Source organism: the organism of the source record quoted next, unplaced genomic scaffold, assembly GCF_019419815.1.
Source record: "Pyrus x bretschneideri cultivar Hongxiangsu unplaced genomic scaffold, Pyrus_bretschneideri_v1 Contig81, whole genome shotgun sequence".
NCBI lineage: Eukaryota > Viridiplantae > Streptophyta > Magnoliopsida > Rosales > Rosaceae > Pyrus > Pyrus x bretschneideri.
Genome location: NW_025999822.1, coordinates 1,295,890 through 1,315,414, shown reverse-complemented (window position 1 = coordinate 1,315,414; position 19,525 = coordinate 1,295,890). Strand labels below are relative to the sequence as shown.

General features: G+C 38.2%; 2 protein-coding genes across 5 annotated transcripts; both read left to right on the top strand.

The window, feature by feature from the left end:
• Positions 1 to 328: 328 nt before the first annotated feature.
• On the top strand, positions 329 to 6,991 carry LOC103956600 (TMV resistance protein N-like). Its single transcript, XM_009368621.3, has 8 exons — positions 329 to 1,265; positions 1,648 to 2,740; positions 2,848 to 3,123; positions 3,210 to 4,430; positions 4,616 to 5,226; positions 5,347 to 5,428; positions 5,520 to 6,140; positions 6,258 to 6,991. Exons 1-8 carry the CDS (start codon positions 763 to 765, stop codon positions 6,786 to 6,788), a joined length of 4,938 nt encoding a protein of 1,645 aa, XP_009366896.1. The 5' UTR covers positions 329 to 762; the 3' UTR covers positions 6,789 to 6,991.
• Positions 6,992 to 11,597: 4,606 nt separating this feature from the next.
• On the top strand, positions 11,598 to 18,338 carry LOC103956565 (TMV resistance protein N). Of its 4 annotated transcripts, none has more exons than XM_009368583.3 (10): positions 11,598 to 11,756; positions 11,871 to 11,958; positions 12,106 to 12,673; positions 12,903 to 13,995; positions 14,102 to 14,377; positions 14,473 to 15,690; positions 15,816 to 16,456; positions 16,551 to 16,635; positions 16,734 to 17,372; positions 17,446 to 18,338. In XM_009368583.3, exons 3-10 carry the CDS (start codon positions 12,168 to 12,170, stop codon positions 17,980 to 17,982), a joined length of 4,995 nt encoding a protein of 1,664 aa, XP_009366858.2. In that variant the 5' UTR covers positions 11,598 to 11,756; positions 11,871 to 11,958; positions 12,106 to 12,167; the 3' UTR covers positions 17,983 to 18,338. The 4 variants fall into 4 exon arrangements, with proteins under 4 accessions (XP_009366858.2, XP_009366856.2, XP_048431824.1 ...); XM_009368581.3 differs by having other exon boundaries at positions 12,093 to 12,673; XM_048575867.1 differs by having other exon boundaries at positions 11,653 to 11,725; positions 12,093 to 12,673.
• Positions 18,339 to 19,525: the final 1,187 nt, after the last annotated feature.

The following is a 19,525-nucleotide window of genomic DNA, read 5'->3' as shown; positions in this document are numbered from 1 at the left end:
TTACCAAAATGCCCCGATGATTCGAATTTCTTAAAATCTTCATTTTAGTTCCAAATTTAATTCCGCTCTCGCCTATGCTTTTGTAGCAACGAGTACTACAAAAGTACGCTGACAAAATGAGTTATACGTCTCACGATACAAGGGTCAACAAAAGTCAATGATTTCACCTTGAGAGGCATTTTCGTAAGTTCTCATTTTAAATTTATTAAAACCGTAAATTTAGGGACAGGTCATAACATGGGATTAGTAGAAAAGAAGAAAAAAAACATGGTTGGTAGGTTTTTAGATCCACTGAACAGATTAAAGGGACTAGCTCTGAAGTTTTTTTATTAGTGATACATTGCAACAGTTATGTGAAAGCTCATGAAAAAAGTAGCTGCCGCATTTTGAAAAGTAATGCTAATGTTGATGATTTTTATTAAAGCAGCTAAAGCTAAATGTTGTTCCCACCACGTTTCCTAGAACCTCATTCTGATGCTTTTTAGTGTTGATTCCTCCTCCTTAATCAGTAATCAGACCATCGCTTTCGTAAAACTTCGACCGCAACTTTTTTTTTTTTTACCTCAACTTTCGTACTAGCATATTTCACGTGGATTGTGCTTCGGCTATTGCCCCAAATAATGCAGTTTTAAGCCTCACACGGAACTAGCCTTGAAAGAGCTAAACAGATGCTTGTGTTCTTCCGATTGTCAGATTTTGCATACACCATTTGGATTGATATTTTTCATAAAACAGACCTTTACACCCTGCCCTAGTCCTGCAATGACCACCCAAAATGATATTCCTTCTTCTTCTTTCTCTTCTCTAACCTCTCGATGGACATACGATGTTTTCCTCAGTTTCAGAGGCGAAGACACACGCAGAAACTTTACGGATCATCTATATGCTGCTTTGAACCGGAAGGGAATATTGACGTTTAGAGATGGTGAAGAACTTGAGAGGGGAAAAGCCATCTCCCCAACAGTCTTGAAAGGAATCGAAGAATCCAGGTTTGTACTTGTCATTCTTTCAAGAAATTACGCCAATTCAGCATGGTGCTTGGATCAGCTTGCAAAGGCAGTTGAACGCATGAAAGTGATGGGGCAGACAATACTCCCCGTTTTCTATGACGTGCATCCATCCGAGGTACGAAAACAAACAGGGTATTTCGGGACAGCCTTCTCCAAGCATGAAGAAGCCTTTAAAGAAAATATAGAGAAGTTGCAAAGGTGGAGAACAGCTCTTCTTCAAGTAGCCAATCTCTCTGGATGGCATTTGCAAGATGGGTAAGCTGCTTTTAATATCTTTTTCGTAGTTAAGCCAGCTGTCTGACCACTTCAAAATAATTAAAGAAACAAAATTTAAAAGGACTGAAAAACAAATCTAAGCCTGTGGTTCGAAAAATATTAATGTTTCCTACAGGCAAAAAGCCTAAAACAAAGGCATAGTTCGAGCACATTAAAATGATTTTTTTAGGCTACAGATTGTATGCTTTTGAAATTATGGTATAGGGCGTTTTAAAAAAAGAAAATTCGGCTTGGGAGTTTTACCAAATTTACTCATGGAAAAACATACAATATAAAACATTCCATTTTATCACTTTGATTGGTGCAGTGGTGCTGATTAACATACCATGAGGTGGTTACTTATCAGTCTTACTTTTTGCAGATATGAATCCAAAATTATTGAAGATATTGTGAGATATATTTTCACTAAAGTAAATCAAACAATCTCAAGTATACATACAGATTTAATTGGGATGGATTCTCGCGTAAAAGAAGTGCTTTCTTGCTTAGATACGGGGTTGAACAATGTAAGTGTGTTAGGGATTTGGGGGATGGGGGGCATGGGTAAGACAACCATTGCAGAAGTAGTTTTTGATAAGATACGTTCTCAATTTGAAGCTTACAGCTTTCTTGCCAATGTTAGAGAGGTAGCTGAGAAACAAGGTCTAGTCCATTTACAAAAGCAACTTCTTTCAGATATCCTGTTTGAGAGTAATGTAGATGTACATAATATCCATATGGGGATGAGAAAGATGAGACAGAGACTACGTACTAGAATGGTTCTTGTCATTCTTGATGATGTGGATCAATTAGAACAACTGGAAGCATTGTGTGGTCATAGTTGGTTTGGTTCAGGGAGTAGGATCATAATAACATCAAGGGATGAGCATTTACTACGCACATATGGAGTGGATAAAATGTATAAGGTTAAGCCGTTAACTGATGACGAAGCTCTTCAGCTCTTTGGTCGGAAAGCATTCAAGAAGGACCAGGTCGGAGAAGACTTTCTTGAGCTATCAAAGAATGTTGTAGAATATGCTAATGGCCTCCCATTAGCTATTGAAGTTTTGGGTTCATTTCTCTTTGGTAGAAGCATAGAAGTATGGTCAAGTGCTTTGGACAGACTAAAAGAAAATCCTGACAGAAGAATTACTGATGTGCTTAAAGTTAGTTTTGATGCATTACATGACATAGAAAAGACCGTATTTTTGGACATTGCATGTTTCTTTAAAGGGGAGGATAAAGATCACGTAATAAGAATACTGGAAAGTAATTGCGGCTATCGTCCAGACATTGATATAGCAGTTCTCATGGAAAAATCTCTACTAACTCTGTTCGGAAGAAAGTTGTGGATGCATGATTTGATACAAGAATTAGGCTGGGAGATTGTTCGTCGAGAATGCAGTGAAGAGCCGGGCAAACGTAGCAGGTTGTGGCTTCCCAAAGATATCATCCATATGCTTGTAAATGATGAGGTAAAATGTTAGTATAAATATAGGTTCCAAGATTGTTAGAACTTACTATCATCTTCGTAATATTTTACAGTATGTCCTGCAACTAATTCTTTCTTCTTCTTCATTAGGGAACGATTGCGGTTGAAGGTATATTCTTGAATTTCCCAAAAGAAGAGGAGGTTTTCTGGAATGTTGATCCCTTCCCAAAGATGCCCAAGCTAAGATTGCTCAGAATTAGTAATGTGAAATTTTCTGGGTGTGTCAAATATCTTTCAAATGAGTTACAGCTTTTGGAATGGCATGGATGTCCTTTAAGTTCCTTTCCATCGAACTTTCAATCAAATAAACTTGTTGAACTCATCATGCATTCGAGCTTTATTAAAGAACTATGGAGGGGAAATCAAGTAAGCTTTCTATTATAATTGTTAATATATCAACCCATTTTATTTGTTTCATATCATTTGACTAATTATTCTTTAAATTATATCAGAGTTGGAGAATGCTACAGTTTATTGATTTGAGTGGTTCCAAATACTTGATCAAGACCCCAAACTTCAGTGAGGCTCCAAATATTGAGACGCTAGTGCTTCAAGATTGTACAAGATTGGTCGAGGTTCACCCCTCCGTCGGAGTTCTCAAAAAACTTATTTTGTTGAATATGAGAAACTGCAAACGCATTGAGAGTCTTCCACCTTCCATTAGCTTGGAATCTCTTGAGATTTTTATACTTTCTGCCTGTTCGAGACTCAAGAAGTTTCCTGAAATTGAAGGATATATGGGAAACCTGTTGGAGCTTCGTCTAGACGGAACTGCTATTGAGGAATTACCTACGTCTATTGAGTGTTTGCCTGGCCTTACTTTGTTGAACTTACAAGACTGCAAAAACCTTTTGCATCTTCCAAGTACCATTCAGTATCTGACGTCTCTGAAATCTCTGAATCTATCAGGTTGCTCAGAGCTTGATGAGATGCCCGCAAATCTGAGTTCTGTGGAATGTCTGGAGAGGCTTGATATAAGTGGAACTGCAATACGAGAATCATCATTCATTCTAGATATGAAGAATCTACAGTTTCTTTCCTTGCAAGGATGTAAGGATCTTCCTCCAAAATCATGGCATTCACTCTTTAATTGTTGGTGGTGGGGTAAAAAGGTCCAAGCTCCGTTGAGTTTGTTGTTGCCTACTTCATTCTCAGGTTTAACTTCCTTAACAAAGCTAAACTTGAGTGAATGCAATCTGACAGGGGGAGAAGTTCCGGATGATCTTGGCAGCTTATGCTCCTTAGAAATCTTAAATTTAAGTGGTAATAATTTTGTTTCCTTACCAGAAGGTATCTCTCAACTCTGTAATCTTAAATCTCTGAACGTGAGCCATTGTAGTAAGCTTCAATCGCTGCCTAAGAAGCTTCCTTTAAGTGTTCGACAAGTGAATGCGGATGATTGCATTGCACTGATTGATTTCAAAAGTCAATTCAAAACATGGACTTCCAAGGACACGGGAATGACTACGATCAGTCGCCTCATTCCCTCTCAGAATCAACAACTTTTTCCTTCCTCGAGAAACATCAAGGATTTAACTTCGTGGACTTCAACAACTATAGGGAGAATGAAAACTACAACTGTCAGTTGTCTCAAATCATCTGTTGAGCATCCAGAATGGAAAGCAGTCGATGAGTTTTCAGTACCAGATCAAGTGCGTCAAAAAGACCTTGAGGTCTCTCTCTCTCTCTCTCTCTCTCTCTCTCTCTCTCTCTCTCTCTCTCTCTCCCTCCCTCCCTCCCTCTCTCTCTCTTCTTTTATAGGGTTATTTCTATCTCTCAGTATGACACGCGACAACTTGCACAGACACTGGTCATCTGTCTTTTATAACTTTTAATCGTTTTCTGTTTTACGTTTCAGGGGTTGGATTTTACGGCATCGCCCTTTCAATCTGTTTCTACTTGTACTGAAATTCTAGAGTGGTACACTGATACTGCTACCAGAGAATCCATAGCAATCCCTCTACCTCCAGATTTGGATGAAGATAAAAAATGGATTGGGGTTGCATTGTGTGCTGTTTTCTCAGTCAAAGGAGATCCTGCTGTTTCTCACATTGGACCGAGTTCAGAACCTTCTAATTATTTCTATCGATGCAAATTCGGAACTAGTGAATTCATAGTGGAGCCATTAGTCTTTGACACCGAAAACTACCGCAACTTAGTTAAATCTAGTTCTAATGTCTGTGCTGTGTTTTATGTACCTTGTCTGGGATTTCGGAAGATGTTAAATAAATCAGGTGCAATGTGGGCTTCATTTGAGACAGACAACCCATCCATGAAGGTCCAAAAATGTGGTATTCGTCTAGTGTACGAGCAAGATGTTACAGGGTTTATCCAAAAACCTATGCAGGATGATCATGAAGGTTTTCAACATCAAATCCCGTCTCAAGATAACTGCAATCCAATTGAGGTTATTAAGGATAGAGAACTTGAATATGGGTGGTTTAATTTGGTGGATAACATTTTGGAATGGTATGATATTCTGACCAGTACTATGTTGCGTCTAGAATCTTCTTGATCATTATGTGATTCTGTATGTATAAAGTAATCCTTTGTTTTTTTTTTCTTCCCATTTGTTATAACTGGTTGCAGGGAGAATTTTACATCTGCCGAAAAGGGTTCGACAATTCTTTTAAGGAGGAATATTGAGTCACTTCTTCCAAGATACCTGGAGGTCACTCTCTCTCTCTCTCTCTCTCTCATCTTGCGCGCACACACATACACACAGATACACATTAATTAATCATTTCTGCATTTTCCAGCAGGGACTAAACCATATGGGTCAATTTTATCAATTTGGTTTAAGTGGAAGCCCAGCTTGGTTCAATCCTAAAGTCGGGTCCTCCGTTTCAACCCAGCTGCCTAAAACTCTCTACAAAAATAAGAAATGGATGGGAGTTGCTCTATGTGTGTCAATTTCAGTACTGGACTGGCATAAAGTAAAAGGGGGTTATAAAGTTTCTTGTCAAGTAAATTCGGGCAATTTTCATACGGAGTTGTCCCTATGCTCGACCAATTTTATATGTGATAAAAGTCAACTTTGGATTATTTACATACCAAAGGCACAGTTGCCGGAATGGTTCACTCGATCAAGTTCAAGTAGCACTTTGTTCAGAATTGACAACTCTGCCGTTGAGGTTCAAGTGTGCGGGTACCGTGTTTTTTACCGGCAAGATTTAAAAGGATTTGTACAGACAATCATCCAGTGCATATTGCGCAGCTCTGACACCCTCTTTGAAAAGTATAATAAAAAAATGGTTGAAGATTGGCTAACTTTGGTAAGATGGCAAGGTCGTAAAATTGATAGAGAACTCAGTAGACAATTCAGTTCCTCGCAGCATGAAAGAGAGCTGTTTCAGTTGATCTTGAGCCATTACAGGAATCAGGTCTCTCTCTCTCTCTCTCTCTCTCTCTCTCTCCCTCCCTCCCTCCCTCCCTCTCCCTCCCTCCCTCTCCCTCTCTCACTATCATATAAATCTCACATATGTAACTGTGATTTACAGGACTGGTCTGTGGCTGAGTGTACATGTAGGTTCCCTGGAATTGAAATTCCCAAGTGGTTCGTGCATTTGAATAAAGGCGGTTCTGCACAGATACAACTACCTCCAAATTTGTTCGATGATGCTAACTGGATGGGTATTGCTGCGTGTGCTTATGCCTCGATCCACGAACATCCAACCGTCATTCTTGACACTCCGGATTCAGAATTTAGTCGTGCGCTTTATTGTTATCTGGACACCAATCTTCCTAATGTCAGACTCCATGGTTTAGAGCATACAAACAAAGCCTTGTGGTTGCATGCATGCAACTTCACTTGGTTTACGTATGCACCACGTGCTAAATTTTCTGGTTCGCTGAATCAATGCAATCTAGTCAGGGCAACTTTTGGGTCCAATAGCCCAGGCTTAGGACTGCATCAATGTGGTCTTCGTCTAGTGTTTAAGGAGGATGTGGAAGATCTCGTACAGACTTTGACCCTCTGCCGATTATCTGCCAAGTGTTATCATTCGGAGCAAGCAAGGCATGGTAATTAAAATTGGTATAGTACAAGACATGTTGATCATCTGATTCTCAAGTACTAGGGCAAGCATGCATGTTACAACTTGTAAGGCCTTTTGTCTTTTTTTCATTAGATCAATTTTGTCAACTTTTGTGGGAGGCTATTTCCCTTAGTTGTGGGGTTTTGTTGCGGTGTCTTCTTCCTTGTGAAGGTTTGAAACCATGCCGACCTGATTCACTTGGGTTCTTTTTTTTTTCTTTTTCTTTTTTAATTTTTGGAAACCTCGATGGTACGAGGGAAATTTGATTGATAAAGAAAAAAGAAAAAAGGGGAACATAAACCTAACCCCCTCATAGTACAAGGAAACAAAAAGAAAAAAAAAATACATGAACAAGAAAGTGGACATAAAACCTTACTCTTCTGGAAATGAAACAATAATGGTACATGGAAAAAAAAAGGGGAGGGAGATATGAAACCTAACCCCTCTAAAAGCAATCCTAAAAGGTCTAAACCTGCAAAACAGATCAAGCAACATCACAGGTTAAGAAAAGAACGTAAGAAAGTCAAACAAACCTATATGCCGAAATGCACATTAAGTTGAGAAGCGAAAACCAGAAAACCAGCATAATCTGATAACAAAACAGGAGGCACCACTGAAAGGGAATCATGTCATACTAAAGTTGACGAAGACAAGCCCATTGGTGGCAAAATTGGGTTGCTAAATGTGTATTCATTGGACTTTTTTTTTGTTATCATTATTATTATTACTACTACTACTACTATTTACTTTTTAAAGATTGAAGTGTATCAATTTTATCTCATCTGAAAAGCAATAACCCAGTTTAAGTTACGGGATCGGGATTCGAACTTGTATCTGCATCTCTTTAAACAGTATATTAGGCGAAACTTTCAAGGCATGGCAAACAATTTGATTAGCTGTTTACATTTGTAGATTACAAAGTTTCATTTGCTTACATTCACACCGAAGATTACTTAAAAAAAAGTTGTCAAGATCACAATTAGTGTTTGGTCTAACAATAATTGTGTTCACTTATATTAAATAAAGAATTTCTTAAGCTAAACTGATATGAATGACGATGACAATATAGATTTTTGATAAATTCAGTAACAAATGAGAATAGTGCTTTTGAAATAACTTATATGATCTTAATTTATGCATTCTATGCAGATAGAAAATTCAGAAAATTATCTCAAGCATAAAATCGAGTCACAAGAATGAGAAGGACCTACATATATGGCACACTTATATTATCAAAGTATTGTTTCGTGTCAATAAAATAAAGTGTCAGTGTCTTTTCCACATGTTTTTATTTTATTGACATGAGGCGATATTATGTCAGTATATTTGTATTATGTACATAGTTCTGTCAAGAGCATCCATCCATCCATTAAATAAGTGTAGATTTTTCTTGAGATTTTGTTTCTTTCTGTTGACTATCCATTAAATAAGTATTGTTGTAAAATTGACGGTGTGTGTGCAGTGGAATAAATAAAACAAAACACAAAATTTACGAGGTTCCTCTACAGTCAGTGTGACTGGAGTACGTCCTCGGGCAGCAGTGGTGCTTTCATTATAATTTGGAATAATAGGAGTACAAAGATAACTCTATGTATTCTCTCATCTCTCCTCTTCCTCTCTTTCTTTTTCTGCCTCTATTGAAAGCATACGGAGTGCTCTATTTATAAAGCAACTCCAAGCACACATCTTTGACAATACAACCTCCATGCATTTACAAATTCAATTTTACTTTGCATGGGCATTAAAAACTTCTACCAATGCTGAAAACTTCTGCCAATGTACTGTGGGCATTCATTACCCACCAGACTTTTCAACAAGTGTAGATTTTTCTTGAGATTTTGTTCCTTTCTTGACTGGTAGATAGTGAATGATATATATATATATATATATATATATATATATGAAGAATGAAAGAAAGTGGATGAGGGTTGCACTGTGTGCTCTCTTTTCGGTCCTGAAGTATCCCTCATTGAATCGGATTCAGAAACTTCGAATTACTTATATCATTGCCAAATTGGCGAAACCAATGAATTCCTACTGGTACCAGATAACTGTAGGAATCTGTTTGGACCCGATTTTACAATATCGGCTTGAGTAATCGAAACTGTTAAATAAGTGGTTTCTAGACCGTTGGATTTCATATTTTTCTAGATATTACTATTGGATATTTGTAGTAATTATCAGTAGTGGTGATAAACTCTATCCTCATAACAAGTTCAAGTCCCATCGTGATTCTTATCTCTCAGTAAATACTTGATAAGTACTCCCGTTAGATTGGCTGCACAATAATTAAACTCCACAACTCCTATTATATCAAGGATCTCAGATTCCTTCAACCACACAACTCACATAATGAGTTTATGTGTAATTCAAGAAACCTAGTTGTTATCTCATTGTCATTCACACGTAGTCTAACAAACAAACTCAAAACTGGGTTTATGGTGGTGAAGACATGTAGATAATGGTGATTTTGATGTTCAACAAGCTGAAATTTTTGGTGATAATGGTGATTTGTTTCACAGGAGAAAGAGAGAGCCAAAGAGAGTTAGAGAGTTAGAGAGAAGAGCTACTGAAGAAGAAGAAAAAGAAAGAGAGAGAGTGTTCCAGAAAAGTGGGGGTGGCCCCACGTGGCACTCATTCAATGGTCAGACCAAAATACCACGTGTTTCAAATGACGAATTACCAAAATGCCCACGACGTTTAAAGGTTCGTAGAATCTTCGTTATAACTCCAAATTATATTCCGCTTGTTCCCACACGTCCGTAGCGACGAGTACTACGAGGATACGCCAAGAAAATGAGTCGTATATGACACGACACAGTAGTCAACAAAAGTCAATGCATTTACCTCGAAGGGCATCTTCGTAAATTCACTTATTAAAATTATAAAAACCCGTAAAATTGAGAACGAGTCGTTACAATTATTTTGAACTCATAAATCTCAATAATATGCGGATTTTTTTGGATTTTATTCAAAATAGATTAATTTCCATCAACGACAAAGAAAACTGAATCCTCTTCAACTTCGACGTAAATTATTTTCTTTCTTGTAATTGTGTGGCAGGTAAATTTTTTCTGGTGTATGCTACTGCGATATTTCAATTACTTTGATGAGCTTAATTTGTCAAAAACAATAACCCACAAATGCATAAAGAAATATAGACCATGTTTTATTTGTTTAGTTGAAGCCTTAAAATATGGTACATGTTAGAACTAATCAAAGCTATTATATATTCTGTAATGTTGGAATGACGAAGCACACTTTGTCTCATTGCAGCAGAGTTGGCGTGGAAACAGAAAAGAAAGAGGAGATGGATGGCAAGAAGCATTGGAATCTGTGGATTATGGTTTTTGCCATGAAGGTTCCACCGTGGGTTTAGATAAACTACACCCACTTGCACTCCTTCAAGCTCAATAAAATTGACTTGTGGACCAGAATTAATTAACATCAAGTAGTTGTTTGTTTCTCTTGTGGGGTTTCCCCGAGCAAGAATTTATCGTTTATAATCAAAATTTAGCTTTTAAATTTATAAATGTCAATTTTTATAAAATTTTCAAATCTAGCCAAAATCTCACATTAATATACCAAATTACCCTTCTAATTAAAAAACCACACACCAAAGAGATGTGTTTTTTCTGTTCGTTCATTTTTGTTCCTTTTCAATTTAGGGTTCCATATTGTAATTCGAAAATATTGAAAGAGATATGGTATTTGTTCTCAAATTCAATTCATAATTGACAAACTTACAACCAAGACCATGAAGAAAATTACACAAAAATACAATTTATGTATGTTTTTGTGTAAGATTCAATTGGTATTTTGCAGAAACTTTCAAGGAAATTGCCATTGCACGTTCTCATGGCATTTTGCATATTTGTTGGATCACCGAAATCAAATTAGCTATTTAATTAAGAGATGGATATTGAGCATGAAAGGCATGCATAGTCCAGCAATTATAATGCGTTTGGATTTAATGGTCGTTTCCATAGCTCCCATCTGTTCCAATAATTTAATTTATTCTTTGAACTTTATATTTGTGGTAGAGCTCTTCAAATTTTATATTTAGGGTAGACAAGTAGAACGTGTTTCCATCTTCACAATGGTGCAGCTGACGTACGTTCATGGTTCATGGTGTCTTCCTTGTTCAACCATGGTTGTAACTAATATACATTAATGCGTGTCTAGTTTACCACTCTCAAAACCTCATCAACAATGACACAAGATTTGAAAGGGTTTTTGACATAATTAGGTGTAAATTTTAAGGACAACTGGGTCTATTCAAGTGGAGTTTTGGCTATATTTGAAATATTTTATAAAAACTGACATTTTTAAATTTGTATGCTAAATTTTGACTATATACAATAAATTCTCTTCCAAAGCAGTGCTATCAGTTGAACTGTGAAGGCTACTTGCTTGTCATAAACTAACAAATCTTCATCCTCTAATTAATACCCAATTTGTACTTTTCAGGCCCAATAATTCTGTAGACTTGAAAATAAGATTTTTCCTAAGCTTTTGTTCATTTTTGTTGATCGATAGAAAGCGAATGTTATCGATATGATTTTTATAACTAACAAGATAGGAATAAAAATATTTAAAAGTACTTAAAAATAATTGCTAAAGAACAAAATAATTATAGCATAAACCGCTCTACAAAATTTGATATGAATAAGTTGTATTTAAAACTAACTCTAAACTAACCATTTAAAACAAGAGTTTAATCGATTTGGAACTGTGAATTAAATAAAGAAAACAGAAAATAAAATAATTGGAATTGACATTTAAGTGAAAGTAGAAGAAAGTGAAGAAAAACGCATCCGCTTTTGGCTTTTTCGGGGAAGGGGAAAGCCACTATCAGGCATTTGAACGAGTTTTATTTTCCAGTTTTGACTCTCTCACTTGGAGCTGTGAGAGTCGTCCCAGTTAGCGAGGTCAGTCAGACTCCATGTCCTCCAACAACATGTAATATTTCTAAGTCTTCTCTTGAATTTTGATTCATTAAACTCTTTACATGGTCTTGATCATCTCTTTTTACAGATTTTTTTTCCTCATGTTATTTGGCTAATTTTGATCTAGGGTTTGGGAAAGTTGAAGGGGATGATGAGAGGTTTTGATCTGAAGAAGAACATCAATACCAAAACTAAAAGAGGGATGTAACAATTAGGTAGATTCTTTGTTCGATGCACTTTTTTTTCTGCTCTGCTGCTTCAAACTTCACATTCTCTTCTTTCAAAAAGCTTTCTGCGATGATTTATCATTTGTTCAGAGTAAATGCAAAGTGTTAACACCCACTTTCAGTGTTTCTGATCAGATTCTGCACAGACCCTACTGTAATCTTCACCATAGCCAAAGTGGTAACCTTCCACACCTTCAATGATCAGCCAAACAGATATTCCTTCGTCTTCTTATGGGTCTCCTCCGACTCCTCAATGGACATACGATGTGTTCCTCAGTTTCAGAGGCAAAGACACCCGCATAAATTTTGTAGACCATCTGTATACTTCTCTGAATCAGAAGGGAGTGTTTGCATTCAGAGGTGCTGAACAACTTGAGAGGGAAAAACCCATCTCGCCAGAACTCTTGAAAGCAATTGAAGAATCAAGATATGTAATTGTTGTTCTTTCAAGAAACTATGCCTACTCAACATGTTGCTTGGATGAGCTTGCAAAGAGTGTTGAATGCACGAAGGTGATGGGGCAGACAATACTCCCAGTTTTCTATGACGTGGATCCATCTGAGGTACGAAAACAAATGGGTAATTTCGGGAAAGCCTTCTCCAAGCATGAAGAAGCCTTTAAGGATAACACAGAGAAGGTGCGTAAGTGGAGGGATGCACTTACTGAAGTGGCTGATCTCTATGGATGGCATTTACAAGATGGGTAAGGTTACCGATCTCCTTGTAGCACCGTAAAACTTTACTCTTTTCTTTTTGTTTTTTACAAGAAAATTGCAGAGGAGGTATACCAAAGAGCTTTTTCTTTTTGTTCTTGAAACAAAGAAGAAAGAAGATACAAAATTTAACATTTTGTTATCTTTTTATTTGGTTGAGTGGTGCTGACAAAACTTCAATGAGAGGATTATTTATTCGTTGTTTGTTTGTTTTTTCAGACATCAGTCGAAAATTATTGAAGATATTGTGAGATATATTTTCACTAAAGTAAATCAAACAATTTCAAGTATACATACGGATTTAGTTGGGATGGATTCACGCGTAAATGAAGTGATTTCTTGCTTAGACACGGGGTTGAACAATGTATGCATGTTAGGGATTTGGGGGATGGGGGGTATGGGTAAGACAACCATTGCTGAAGTAGTTTTTGATAGGATACGTTCTCAGTTTGAAGCTTACAGCTTTCTTGCCAATGTTAGAGAGGTAACTGAGAAACAAGGTCTAGTCCATTTACAAAAGCAACTTCTTTCAGATATCCTGTTTGAGAGTAATGTAGATGTACATAATGTCCACATGGGGATGAAAAAGATAAGACAGAGACTAAGTACTAGAATGGTTCTTGTCATTCTTGATGATGTGGATCAATTAGAACAATTGAAAGCATTGTGTGGTCATCATTGGTTTGGTTCAGGGAGTAGGATCATAATAACATCAAGGGATGAGCATTTGCTATGCACATATGGAGTAGATAAAATGTATAAGGTGAAGCCGTTAGCTGATGCTGAAGCTCTTCAGCTCTTTTGTCAGAAAGCATTCAAGAAAGACCAGGTCGGAGATGACTTTCTCAAGCTATCAAAGAATGTTGTAGAATACGCTAATGGCCTCCCATTAGCTATTGAAGTTTTGGGTTCATTCCTCTTTGGTAGAAGCGTAGAAGTATGGTCAAGTGCTTTGGATAGACTTAAAGAAAATCCAGACAGAAGAATTACTGATGTGCTTAAAGTAAGTTTTGATGCTTTACAAGACGTAGAAAAGAAAGTATTTTTGGACATTGCATGTTTCTTTAAAGGGGAGGATAAAGATCGCGTTACAAGAATACTGGAAAGTAGTTGTGGCTATTGTCCAGACATTGAGATAGCAGTTCTCATGGAAAAATCTCTACTAACTCTATTTGGAAGAAAATTGTGGATGCATGACTTGATTCAAGAATTAGGTTGGGAGATTGTTCGTCGTGAATGCTGTGAAGAGCCGGGCAAACGTAGCAGGCTGTGGCTTCCCAAGGATATCATCCATGTATTTGTAAACAATGGGGTAATATATTATTACAAATATAGATTCAAAGATTACTAAAACGAATTTATCATCTTTGTATTTTCTATGTCCTTGTACTGCAACTAATTTCCTTCTTTTTTGTTAGGGAACAATTGCAGTGGAAGGTATATTCTTGAATCTACCAAAACAAGAGGTGGTTCACGTAAATGTTGACCCGTTCTCAAAGATGTCCAAGCTAAGATTGTTAAAAATTAGTAATGTGTACTTTCCTGGACCCATCAGATACCTTTCTAATGAGTTACAACTGCTGGAATGGCATGCATTTCCTTTTAATTCTTTGCCATCAAACTTTCAATCAGATAAGCTAGTGGAACTCCGCATGCATTCAAGCCGTATCAAACAAGTATGGAGGGGAAATAAAGTAAGATTATGTCTTTGTGCTTGCTAATATTTTGAAAAATATTCATATCAACGTATTATTTATTTCACTTTATGGTAATTTCTATATTGTACCAGCGCTGGAGCATGCTAAAGTTTATCGATCTAAGTGATTCCGTGTACTTGATTGCAACCCCAAACTTCGTTGAGGTTCCAAATCTTGAGAAGTTGGTGCTTCAAGGTTGTACAAGATTGGTTGAGGTTCATCCATCCCTGGGATTTCTCAAAAACCTTATCTTGTTGAATATGAGAAACTGCAAATCCATTGAGAGCCTTCCACCTTTCATCAGTTTGGAATCTCTTAAAACTTTAACTCTCTCTGGTTCTTCAAGACTCAAGAGGTTTCCTGAAATTGAAGGAAATATGAAAAGCTTGTTGGAGCTTCATCTAGATGGAACTGCCATTGAAGAATTACCTCCATCAATCCAACGTTTGACTGGTCTTACATTGATGAATTTGGGAGGCTGCAGAAACCTTTTCCGTCTTCCAAGTTCCATTCAGTATTTGACGTCTCTGAAAACGCTCATTCTAACAGGTTGCTCAGAACTTGATGACATACCTGAGGATTTGAATTGTGTGGAATATCTTGAGGACCTTGATATAAGTGGAACTGCTATAAGAGAATCATCATCCATTGCAGCTATGAAAAATCTAAAGACTCTATCCTTCCAAGGATGTAAAGATCTACCTTCAAAATCATGGCATTCTCTCTTTACTTGTTGGTGGTGGGGTAGAAAGGGAAATGCTCCTGTGAGCTTGTTGCTGCCTACTTCGTTCTCTGGTTTAACTTCTTTGACAAGCCTAAACTTAAGTGATTGCGATCTGATAGATGGAGCAATACCTGATGATCTTGGCACCTTAATTTCCCTAAGGACATTAGACTTGAGTGCTAATAACTTTGTGCACTTACCCGAAAGCATCGGCCAGCTATCAAAGCTTGAATCTCTCAAATTGAGGAATTGTAGTAGGCTTCAGTCACTGCCTAAGAAGCTTCCATTAAGTGTTCGACATGTGCCCGCTGATGATTGTACATCACTGATAGATTTCCCAGATCAATTCAAAGTATGGACCTCAGATGTTTCTGGAATGACTACAATCAGTGCCCTCATTTCATCCAAGCATCAAGAATCTTCTACTTCATCACCACCAGACCCAAAACATACAAGGACATGGACTTCATCAACTGTCCCAGGGCGTAGTTTCTTTAGTTTTGACCCCATATCAGATAAACTTCAACAATGGAAACCTGTTCATGATCTTTCACTGCCAAATCAAGTGCTGCAAAAAGACATTGAAGTCTCTCTCTCACTCTGTCTCACACACACACATACCCACAAAAAAATGTCGAGCATATTTTCGCTATGCTAAGTATCTGTCTTTTTCTATAACTAATCATAATCCTTTTCTGTTTTATGTTACAGCTATTCGATTATAAGTCATATTCCATAAAGTCTTGTGATTATCAAAATGAAATTCCAAAGTGGTTCAACAACATAGCTACCAGAGATTTCATATCAATCCCGGTGCCTCCAGATTTGAAAAATGACAAGAAGTGGATGGGCGTTGCTATTGTTTTCTTGGTGAAGCGAAAACCTGGTGTCTCCCAGATTGAATCGGATTGTGCTTCTGATTACTTCTACAAATGCAGAGTGGAAACTGAGGAATTTCAACTGGAACCATTCCTCCTTGACTGGAGACATCTCAACTCAGTTGAATCAAATTCTGAGTTACTTTGTGCTTTCTATGTACCCTGTGTGTGCTTTCCAAGGATGTTAAATGAATCTTTTGTGATTGGGTCTGTATTTGAAACCAACAACCCGTGCATGGAGGTCCAGAAATGTGGGATTCATCTAATTTATGAGCAAGATGTTGAAAAGCTTATCCAAACATTCATACCACATAGTTTTGGTATTGGAGGGCGGCAGCAGCTACAACAACAAATACCTGTGCTGTCCGAACAAAGTCAACAAATGATCCCTTCTGAGCCCTCCAATTTGAATGAAGTTGGTAAAGCTACATCAGAGCTTGGATGGTTTAGTCTAGAGAATGACATTTTGAGATGGTAGAGTTTAATTTCTGAAAACTACATTATTAGCTGCCTTAAAAATTTAAAACTTCATTCTTCATTTAACGTTGGAGTTCTTTGATATATACAGGGAGAAATTTATTCCAACTTGCGAAGAAGGTTCCACAGTTCTGTTGAGAAGGAACATTGAGTCTGTTCTTCCAAGATACCTGGAGGTCTCTCTCTCTCTCTCTCTCACACACACACTCACTCTCTCTCTCTCTCTCTCTCTCTCTCTCTCTCTCTCTCAACACATTGTTTCTGCATTCTCCAGGGACTAAACCATAGGTACCAAAACTATGATTTTTCTTTAAGTGGTTCCCCAGCATGGTTCAACACTGAAGTTGGGACTTCTGTGACAATCGAGCTGCCTCAGAATCTGCACAAGAGTAAGAAGTGGATGGGGTTTTCTCTATGCGTATCACTTGCAGTGGAACACCAGCACATCGTAAAAGAGGATCAGTATCATGGTTCTTGTCGACTCGAAATGGGTAAACATTATGTGAATCTGTCCCTAAACTTTGAGTCCGTGATATCTGATAAACATCACCTTTTAATTGTTTACATTCCACGAGCAATTATTCCCGAACTGTTCACTCAAACATCATCAAGGAAAATCTGCCTTTCCTTTATTACCTATAGACCTGCTTTAAAGGTTAAGATCTGTGGGCTCCGGATTTTGTACAAGCAAGATTTACAAGGATTTGTCCAGACAATCATACAATGTATATTAGGCAGTTCAGACACCCTCTTTGGATATTATAATGAATTGGTGGTAAAACATTGGATAAACTTAATTCTGGAGCAAAATCACAAAGTCCTCACAGAGGAAAAACATAGTCCCCAAGAATGCGATCACAGTACTCCACACGAAAGAAAGTTCCAGTTGATCTCTCAGAATATCAGAAACTGGGTATGTCTCTCTATCTCTCTCTCTCTCTCTCTCTCTCTCTCTCATATCTCACATTTAGAAATTTTCTCTACAGGTCGGGTCTGACAATCACTTTGCATTGAAGCTCGCTGGAATTGAATTTCCGAAGTGGTTCTTGAATCCGAATAAAGGTGACTCTGCACAAATCGAAGTGCCTCAAAATTTGTACGATGATGGTAATTGGTTAGGGATTGCTCTATCTGTTTCTTCATCGATCCATGAACATCCAAACATCATCAATGACACTCCGGATTCAGAGTTTGCTCGTGAGCTCATTTGTGATCTGACCACTGAGGTTGATTGTGACAATAAGCTCCGTTTTACATTCGATACAGATAAAGACATGTGGTTGCATGCGCATGATTTGATTTGGTTTGTCTATATACCGCGTGCTCTGTTTCCTGAATCGTGGAATCAATTGAATCTAGTCGGTGCAACTTTTGGGTCCAACAGCCCGGGCTTAGGACTGCATGAATGTGCCATTCGTCTAGTATTCAAGGAGGATGTTGAAGAGCTTGTACAAACATTGACCGTCCGCAAGTTATCTGCAAACTGCGACCATTGCAAGGAAGCTGCAGAATATGGTAAATAGTAGTACCAACTGGACACGATTAAAGATTAGGAGAGCTTACTGGTCCCTTGCTAAGGACGATGGCAAACGTGTTGTAATTGGCCTTTAACTCGTTGCACCCAGAAAAATTGGACAATGAAGTTGTAGGCGGAAGTATATGCATTGACAGGAAGCAATTAGGAAGAAGAGTTTGATTTGAGTGCTGTGTCATCAGATGAGACATGGGTTGATATTTGCTTTGGTTTGTTTATGTTCAAGGTTTGCAAAGCCATGAACGGTTATTATTATAAGTACGTTGAAATTAGACATGGTGAATTTGTTTCAATAACTGCCAAATAACTTGAATAGTGGAGTGGATTTGTTTGGAAACCTTGCCACTATTTGTGTGTAGAATTTGGGCTAAAATTTTGGAGTCTCCTTTGGTTGATGTTATGTTTTAATTGTAGTCAAACAACCCAATTAAGTGTTTGTTTTTAACAGCAGAGTAAACTGATATCAAAATCTTTCATCCTCTTAAAAGTCAACGTCAAAGTCTTAAAGAATTCTCCATGGCGGGAGGGATGTCTTTAGATATATAGGCGAGACGATGCCACTTTGTACTTGCAATCCCTCAATCTCAACCTCAACCCTTGACTTTGAGTAAAGAATTCCAGAAATTCGCTATGGCAATTTGGTAAACACCTTGATTCGGATCATCAGATTTTTGCAAAATTAATTTGCATCCTCAATGACCCCTGAAATAGATATCGCTTGACACGCCCCGACTACGCCCTCACAGTTTTGTTTCTGGGAACTCACACGAGAACTTCCCAATGGTCACCCATCCTGAGAGTGCTCTCGTGCGCTACTCGCTTAACTTCGGAGTTCCCATGGAACCCAAAGCTAGTGAGCTCCCAAAAAGCCTCGTGCTAAGTAGGGATGAGAATATGCATTTAAGGATCACTCCCCTGGGCGATGTGGGATGTCACAATCCACCCTCCTTAGGGGCCCGACGTCCTCGTCGGCACACACGTAGCCAGGCTTAGGCTCTGATACCAAATTGTCACATCCCGGCCTGGGGCGGAACACTTCCCAGGCCTGCTCCATCACCGTAGCACAATATTGTCCGCTTTGGGCTTACCATTCCCTCACGATTTTGTTTTGGGAATTCACGAGCAACTTCCCAGTGGGTCACCCATCATGGGATTGCTCTAGCCCCCTTCTAGCTTAACTTCGGAGTTCCTACGGAACCCGAAGCCAGTGAGCTCCCAAAAGGCCTCGTGCTAGGTAGGGATGGGAATATACCACTTCCCTGGGCGATGTGGGATTTCACAATCCATCCCTCTTAGGGGCCCGACGACGTCCTCGTCGGCACACACGCAGCCAGGATTAGGCTCTGATACCAAATTGTCACATCCCGGCCCGGACCGAAACACTTCCCAGGCCTGCTCCACCACCGTAGCACGATATTGTCCGCTTTGGGCTTACCATTCCCTCACAATTTTGTTTTTGGGAACTCACGAGCAACTTCCCAGTGGGTCACCCATCATGGGATTGCTCTAGCCCCCTTCTCGCTTAACTTCGG

Coding starts and splice junctions, on each gene's coding strand:
- LOC103956600 (XM_009368621.3), top strand. CDS start 763: ATGACCACCCAAAATGATATTCCTTCTTCTTCTTTCTCTTCTCTAACC. Junction 1,266..1,647: donor GGATGGCATTTGCAAGATGG/GTAAGCTGCTTT, acceptor TACTTTTTGCAG/ATATGAATCCAAAATTATTG. Junction 6,141..6,257: donor TGAGCCATTACAGGAATCAG/GTCTCTCTCTCT, acceptor TGTGATTTACAG/GACTGGTCTGTGGCTGAGTG.
- LOC103956565 (XM_009368583.3), top strand. CDS start 12,168: ATGATCAGCCAAACAGATATTCCTTCGTCTTCTTATGGGTCTCCTCCG. Junction 12,674..12,902: donor GGATGGCATTTACAAGATGG/GTAAGGTTACCG, acceptor TTGTTTTTTCAG/ACATCAGTCGAAAATTATTG. Junction 16,457..16,550: donor GAGAATGACATTTTGAGATG/GTAGAGTTTAAT, acceptor TGATATATACAG/GGAGAAATTTATTCCAACTT.